The sequence below is a fragment of the Dermacentor silvarum genome, chromosome 4 (assembly GCF_013339745.2).
Source record: "Dermacentor silvarum isolate Dsil-2018 chromosome 4, BIME_Dsil_1.4, whole genome shotgun sequence".
Taxonomy (NCBI): Eukaryota; Metazoa; Arthropoda; class Arachnida; order Ixodida; family Ixodidae; genus Dermacentor; species Dermacentor silvarum.
This window is the reverse complement of record NC_051157.2, coordinates 47,607,929-47,616,011: the sequence shown is the minus strand read 5'-3', so window position 1 is coordinate 47,616,011 and position 8,083 is coordinate 47,607,929. Positions and strand designations below refer to the sequence as shown.

The 8,083-nt window shown below is 45.1% G+C and overlaps 2 protein-coding genes across 2 annotated transcripts in view; one reads left to right on the top strand and one right to left on the bottom strand.

Moving 5' to 3' along the window:
• Positions 1 to 1,538: 1,538 nt before the first annotated feature.
• On the top strand, positions 1,539 to 5,068 carry LOC119449964 (L-aminoadipate-semialdehyde dehydrogenase-phosphopantetheinyl transferase-like). Its single transcript, XM_037713282.2, has 5 exons — positions 1,539 to 1,894; positions 2,773 to 2,995; positions 3,079 to 3,200; positions 3,278 to 3,484; positions 4,851 to 5,068. The coding sequence occupies exons 1-5, from the start codon at positions 1,721 to 1,723 to the stop codon at positions 4,992 to 4,994; spliced, it is 870 nt and encodes a 289-aa protein (XP_037569210.1). The 5' UTR covers positions 1,539 to 1,720; the 3' UTR covers positions 4,995 to 5,068.
• Positions 5,035 to 8,083, bottom strand: part of LOC119449962 (proline-rich protein 36) — a 34,624-nt gene continuing 31,575 nt past the window's right edge. The window contains exon 14 of the mRNA XM_037713280.2: positions 5,035 to 6,444. Coding sequence (XP_037569208.1) covers positions 6,259 to 6,444 — 186 coding nt within the window. The 3' untranslated portion in view covers positions 5,035 to 6,258. The remainder of the gene's footprint in view (positions 6,445 to 8,083) is intronic.

Below are 8,083 nucleotides of genomic sequence, written 5' to 3'. Positions count from 1 at the left end.
TCAAGAGTGCCCAATGGTTTCGAATGGGTATTGAAATATATATATATATCAACCGGGAGTACTAAAACCTACCGCGCGCCCTGACGTATCCTCCGTGCTCTGACGTTTTTATCACGTGTTCGACCACCACAGTCGGCGACAATCACGTGGCGGTATGTTCCCTCGTATATTTTTCTTTCTTCCATGACACACACACATCCAGGAGAGGCTCCGGCCAGCACTATAGTGTACTAGATAAGCTAGTACACTATATCAGCACGGACGTATTGGAGAAAGTGTGACGGAAGTCACGTGCTGTTTTTCGCAAAGGAGCACTGAGACGGGTACCCCAACTGTCAACGTTGCCATAGCAACCGTGCTTCTGAAGCTTTCGCTGCTGCTCTCGGTCTCTGAAAAGTAAGATAAAATTTTTCCGCCGGTGTCTTTCTCGCAGCACATTTTATTCCCGAGAAAAGCTGACTTTGGAGTGTGGTTTGTAAGCTTGTAAGCTTTGTAAGCTGACTTTGGGTCTGTGAGTGTGAGTGTCAGCCAGCAACAGATACACTCAAGCAATCACGGCGCAGGTCTTGGTCGTCTTCTTCAACTTGCCACGGAAAAACACAGGAGCACGTCTGCTTCACTAAAACTGCCATAGAAATTTCGTAGGCTTTGTTTTGACGCGTGTCGGCAGCACAATTTCCGGTGGCTGGTAACAATATAAGTTCCAAGCTCGCGCACTGCTCGTGCCTATCTGCTACGGCGAGCTGATTGGAGGCGCAAAGGGAGATGGAACACCAAGATGGCTACACTTCTGGCCGTGCTCGTCTCTTTCCTCCTTCACAATCACCATATATAGAGAGCAAACGCGACTTCTTCCGTCGCGCGAAAGGCCGTGCGGGGACGGGAGGGAGGGGAAGGCGACGTCCAGCTGCGGCACCAAATGCGTAGTTATATATATATATATATATATATATATATATATATATATATATATATATATATAACGTTGCGAAGCGAGAAGGTAGGTAAGATTTCCGACGCTGCTCGATGAGTGTCCCATTCTGATCTCGTCGAAAACCTCCGAGCCGCCCCCAGAGGCACCGGCAACAGTCACCAACGCCGCGCGCGTTCGGTGCGAACGCGGGCAAAACGCCGACGGCGTCGACAACAGTTCTGCGCGTTGCTCGTGCTGCTGCAAGTCCAAGTTTATACAGCTGATAAAACTACTATCCTTACTCCGTATAGCTCTCTACTAATTTGCTATCGCAATTGATGCTTCGCTTTCGGGTGAAACTGCGACAAGTTTTTTGTACGCTTCCTTCTACCTCGGAAGTGATTATTCGCGTACTAAGCGCATACCGAAACCAGAAGTAAACAAAAATAATAACGCGTCACATCGGATGAATAATATACACTGTCACAATAATTGCATTTTTGCCACTTTAAGATATATTCAGTTGCATAGAGTTTCTCACTATAACAATATATGTTCAGTTGAAGCATTACTTGATGTAAAAATAAGCTAACCACTATCATCATCAACGTAACAGAAAAGAAAATGGACGCGCCCTAGTCGCTGAGTGCGTGAAACCTGTGGTGAAACTATGAAAGCACAGTGAATTAAAATGCTCATTTCGTAACAAATTGTGCCCCGCTTAGAAGTCGTAGCGCAGCGTTTTTTTTTTTTGCAATACTGCTGTTCTCGAGTTAGGTAACGTATTACCAGGGAGCAGCTTAACTGATGTGTAGCAGCGACTGCAGCAGTATGCCTCGAAACTCCGTAAGGTGGGCATTTAACGTTCGTGCATGGCAACCGACTCGAGAGCAGTGGCTGTACGCCTTGCGGTGTGTTCAACCCGAAGAAAAAGAGCGCATCCAAAAGTTCGTGTTCACTAAGGACGCCAAAGCATCAATGGTTAGTGAAGTGTCATGACGTGTTCCTTGGCTGCTAAACTGACGCGTTACGTAAACTACCTTTACGAATGTACTTATTGGTGCACCCCTCTCCCTTCTGTTCTTCATTACTCCTCAAATATTTCTAATAAAAATTCCGGCGGAACCCATCTAACGATGAGTGTTGACGATAACGTGATTAGCAATAAAGCTATGTAGTGATTGCCACCGCAGACATACGTACGGAGTGGCAATTTCGCTGCCAAGCACAATGCCAAATCTTACCACGACACAGTATGTCTTGTAATCACTGCACCCCAGTTGAAACTCGGTAGTATACCTAGTATTCTAGCTACATACCCCTTGTGTCACTACCTTGGTACATCCATTCCGGGGGATTGGCCAAGAATGGGCACATACCAATGTCGCATACGCAGTGCCGAATTTGTCTGCTCGGGAACGTATCCTATGATCCAAGTTGTCTACTAGGCCCGACAGCAGCCAGCAGCAAATTATACCTAGTGGCCCGAGCTATAGTAGACAACTTGGGCCACTGGATAGGTGAAAGAGGCTAGATACGGACAGGCATACATACCCCAAACACGGTGAAGTTCCCCCAAGAGTGCCACTCGCATTAACAAATATGACAGCCTGGTAGATTATCACTGCTGCCCACACTAATTCGTACCTAAGGTGCACCAATGCTTCCGCACTGCTGGTAAGCCAACTGCACCTCTTTTTTCTCTCTCTCCTCTCTGCTCATGTTTGCATTACTGTTTTCCCAATGTCTGTGGCACATGCCCACGTACAAGATTCGCCGTGGGCAGGGTGCTTAAGAGAAATGGATATTACCCGTTTGAAAAAGTTATGGTTGCTACGTTTTCTTTTTCTCTTTAATAGATCGGCAGACTTCTGCTCAGAAAATGCATCAGCGAACTTCGTCATGTGCCCTACCACGACATCCACCTCGGTCGAAATGAGCATAACAGGCCCGTCTTAACACATCCACAACTTGCAGTTCGCTCTTTCGACTTCAATGTCTCGCACCAAGGGGATTTCGCAGTGTTGGCAGCCGATGACTACCCCAACGTCGGCGTTGACGTCATGAAAACAGAGTATTCTGGTGAACAGCCACTGAATCTGTTTGCATAAACATTTTGCTTCCATTGATGAATCCAACTGATGACCACATACCTTTCAATGCAGGTGGCAAAACGATACAAGAGTTCTTCGCAGTCATGAAGAGGCAGTTCACGCCAAAAGAATGGAGCTTTGTTGAGCAGCCAGGTACAGAGAGTGATCTGCTCAGACGTTTTTATAGACTTTGGGCAAGTAGATTTTTTTTCCAACCACGAAGCACACTTGGCAGAATGTCCTTGAGCTTTTCTTGAGCTTTTCTTTACAGTGCTTGAAGGAGAGCTTTGTCAAGGCTACAGGCGCTGGACTGAGTATTGATTTGCAGCGGTTGAATTTCAATTGCCTAACAAAAGAACTCAAACAGGGCACAATCACAAGTAACACGAAGCTGTATTTTGACGACCAGCTGCTTAGCGACTGGATATTTCAAGAAACAATGCTTGATCATGACCACTGCGTCTGCACAGCCCTCAACGTAAGTTCTGCCCCACACCCCAGTCTTTTGTCTTGACATCGCAGGAAGTGCAAGTGTTATAATGAAACCATAAATAAGAATGAACTGTACTCTGGTTTGTACATAGCCGGCAGCTACAAAGGCTAGGGAGATGTGTCTCAGTGCTCGCATTCGTGACCAAAACTTAATGCTTCACACATTGAAATGTACATGTGGACAGACACAAATGTACGTTCTGTGTCTACGAAATTGACATGTTCATTTTGTCTGCTGCTGAAGTGCTGATTATCTGGAGGTGCCTGCCCAGCCAATGAGCACTTCAGCAGCCGACGAAAGGAACAGGCCCACTAGGTGGATACTTACAGAATACCCCCCCCCCCCCTGCCCAGGTATGCATCATGAATAGTTTGCTCTTATACTATAGTGGAAGTACATGGCGAAATATGTTTGTCTACATGTACTAGTTGTGCCCAACCCAGACAGCACGAAAAGCCTACAAGAACAGGCCAAGCATACACTAAGTAGGCACTCTGAACTCATGAACAGCAGCTTACCTTAATAGCGATGGGTAACTGTGACGGGTACAGCGCACTCCCAACTCATTTTAAGGTGTAGAAAACTTAAAAACTTACCAGAACTTCTGCTTGGCAGGAGTGCACTGTATATATGGGAAATTATACAAAGGCCCCCAACTGTTCAACTTAACATTGTTTGCTAATACTATATTTCACCAGTACACACCTATGTGGCCGATAGCTAAACGCTGACAAAGAGTCCTGGAAGGAAGCCAGGAACTTGGTCAACTTGGCAGAAGAAAAAAATGATGGGCACAATGTTGACAGAAAAGGCAGTATTAGTACATTATGAAGCAAGAGTTGATATTCTAATTCAGATCAAGAGAAAGAAGTCCAGTTGGGTAGGCTATGTATTAAGCAAGGTGTAACTGGTGGCACATTTGTGTTCCCACACTGGACCAAGTTGTCATGCATTACCTATTCTCATTGCTCTTGCCTTGTCCTAGCCTCGTAATAATGTTGCTCCAACTCGAAACGAATTTGGGCTTGCAAGTAAAATAGCTTGGGAACTTTGCTCTTGGTTTGAGAGCAAAGCCAATTCACCTGTACTGTTTGACATTATCTTTTTGTCATGTGAATGATCACACCCTAGTTGTCACATGATTAATCTACAAATGGTCTGCCACATAAACCTAGCTTTTGAGTAACAGAATTGATGTTAAGAGAAAGGAGTAGCAATCTGTGGCAACAGAGAATCAGATGGACTGATGAGGTTAAGAAGTTTGTTGGTATAGGGCATGCTTGGTGGTGGTGGGGTTGTTGACAGAGGCCTTTGTGTTGCAGTGAAAATGATGACACGATCGTGCTTGCAGGTTGGAAACGAGACCACTTCACCAGATTGTAAGCTCTTCACCGTGCTGTCCTTCGATGAACTTACCAGTGGAAGTCATCCTTTGGGTTCATCAAACGACTTTGACTGGACCCAATTCACAGAAAAGTCAGAATTTCCAAGTTGAAACATGATGTCACGCTATTAAATATCCTGCGCACAGTTTATTTTTCTTCATGTAAATAAAAGCATTTTCAGAAATTTTACAGTCACCTTGACGCATCAGACAGTCGCAGTGCTAGTCAAGTAGGCGTCATTTAGTAAAAAAAGATGTGTAAAAACCTTTCCGTCCAGTTTGCACGTTTTGTTCACCAGGTACTTAGAAAAGTGCAAACATTTTCCGACAGAAACACAACATCATCACTCGGAATGTCATCACACACTGGCAAGCTGCACAGCGGTGCACCCAAATCTTTCTTTGATCAGCAAGGATTTTCAGTAGATTTTCTGTGTGCTCTTTTCACATACGAAATACACAAGCAGATCTCAATATGATGACACTGCTTCAATGTTTCATTTTTTCTGCAGTGCATTCAAGCGTGACGCTATACAAACTAGATGCCTGGCACACAAAACATGATCGCATGCAAAACAAGCAAATGCTCTACCATATTCAATGGACAAGCAAATACCTTGTAAACAATAACAGCCTCTGGCCATGGGAGGCAGAAGCCAAAAGATAACGCTACAGCGTCATTAGTTCTCTGTTGTTCTCCAAGGGGTCCCACTGACTAGGCTTGCACATCTCTCCCTATGGGCATTCGCAGCAAAAAATAAAAAATAAGCAACCCCACAGAGAGGAAGAGTACCCGCAGAAAGCATCAAGTACATTGGTACAGGTGGCCAGCGATGAACATGCCATCCTATTTTACGTAAAAGGTGTGACCTTGCAGTCTTTTGAACACAACAATTATTTCCTTGGCAACTTGCATATGTTGTACACAGTACCCTAACAGTTTCATAAACACATGGTAGCACGTATTTACACAACCTAAGCATGGCAAGCACAGCCACTATGGTAACGTAACTACATGTGTAGCACGCCATGCCGGATGCGCCCGTTCGTGGCAATGCCTATCAACTGATGCAAGCACACAGATGCCAACCACCCAATGGTGTGATCTGTTTGACCTGCACTGCTACTTTCTGTAGTTCACACGCACACAAATTTTTCAGTACGAGTACCCTCGCACAGCCCTGTGATGACGACGCTTGTGCAAAGGCTCTGTGGAAGTCACAGGAGGGACGAGTTTCCAATGTGCATAACACTTTCGGAAGAAATACCAGAGCGTCCCAGTCTTGTGGCCCGCAGGCGAGGAAATTTAGCCGCCTTATAGGCGTTTTTTTTTTCTTTTTTCCCCTGTGAGAAGTTGGTTGCTACCCGACACCATTTAGGACAGGCTTTCCACGAAGGCGGCAGGGAAGATTCCCTCGCTAGAAGTCGATCCCAGCAGCCTCCCTTGCCACCAGTCATTGTTCACCTTGCAGGTCACCTGGACTTTGTCTCCGGGGCGCAAGGTGAGTTCATCCGCATGCTGGGCTTCAAATGCAAATGCAGCTCGGTAGATATCCACACCCTGTTTATAGAAAGCACGGGACATGCTGCTATGTAACACAGCCGTCGGGCAGAAGCAATAAGAAACAGGCGGAATACTGAATAATTTTATCAGCACACTGAGCAACTGCAGTAAGTTAAAATAGTTCCACACTTGGGAGACTTGCAATTCACTATCAATAACAAAATTCCTCCAACTGCATGTCATTATCAAATTTCCTAAATATCCTTGTTGCTCCAATTCTGTTTTTCCTTGCACTTGTTTTAAACAATACTTATGCCGGTCATACAGTGTATGCCTACATGGAAGAGCTTCTAGTATGTATAGTACTTACATCTCTTGTACACCAGCGATTTGCTAGTGCATGCATCTCGGGTATGGATGGTGTATGTTTTGTAAAACAAGGAACTTGGCAACAACATTTTTAAGGTGAATAGCTTTCTTTGGCTCTTTTGCCCGTTTTCGTGGATGGCAGCGGTTAGTGGTGGTCGGACTTGGGTGCTCTCATGCAACCAAGTTGTGAAGAAGGGCAGAGCTGTCACACGTGACCTCTAGTGCAACAGAGTGGCAAAAATGGCCGAGAGAGAGAGACGAGGACTGTCGCTTGTTGGTTCGGGCTATCTGCCTACGTTGGCAATCATCGTCGATGGTTTCTGCACATTTTTTTTTATTCAAGAATAGTCCGCCAAAAAACCACAATGCTATGCGCAAGCATCTTTTGGTAGATAATGCTTCATAAGCATGAATGGTTTAATATGACCATCTACCAGGAGAGTACTGTACTGCTGCTATGTGGATTACCTGCTGCGAGTGTTTATTTACCAAGTCTGCAGGTTGCAGTACAAGTTCTTAGGAAATTTACTTTGCATTCTCAGGTAAATTGCTTTAGCTCAGGTAAATTGCTTTAGCACTGCCAATAAATTATTGCAAATTTTTTTAGCTTACTCAAAGCGGCTATGAGCAGGAAAGTGACCACAATTTTCTAATGCTCTATCACTGCTGCAGTTTCACAATTCTGACGAGTTCCTTGCCGTCACGCGAAAATTTTCCTTTCATGCTCAGGCTTCCACTGGAAGTTCTCCATATGAAACATAACTTGACAACAACCCATATACCATATTTGCACTGATTCTAAAGCGTCCCTGATTGTAATGCGCAGGTAAGTTCATGCAGAAAATGTTTTTAAAATAACTTGATGACGATTCTACCGCATGGATAGAAAAAGCAAAGTCTGACACCACATACCTGATAGAACACATTTTATTCGATGCACACGACCATCCGACCATCGACACAACCAGCATTACAAATCTGTGTCGGATTCCGACGAATATTCCTTGTAATTTTGAACTGATCACAGGGGGTCGTGCTGTCATTCAGGGCATTAGAATGAATGAATGCGCCATCATTGCCCGTGGGAGAGCCTTCTATGTGCTCTAAGCCCACTTCATGAGGTCTGCCAGCGCAGGCTTTTTCATTCGCCCTGTCAGCGTCAATGCGTGTTCATCCCCAAGCAGCCAATCATCGTATGCTGCACTTACCCTGCCCTTGACAGGTTTATTAACACACATCTAACAGCTGCAGTTGCAACGTCATGCCACCGGAGATGATGACAAGGTTGGTGTGGCAGGTCACAAGCTTCTCCTAAACATGGTTAGAG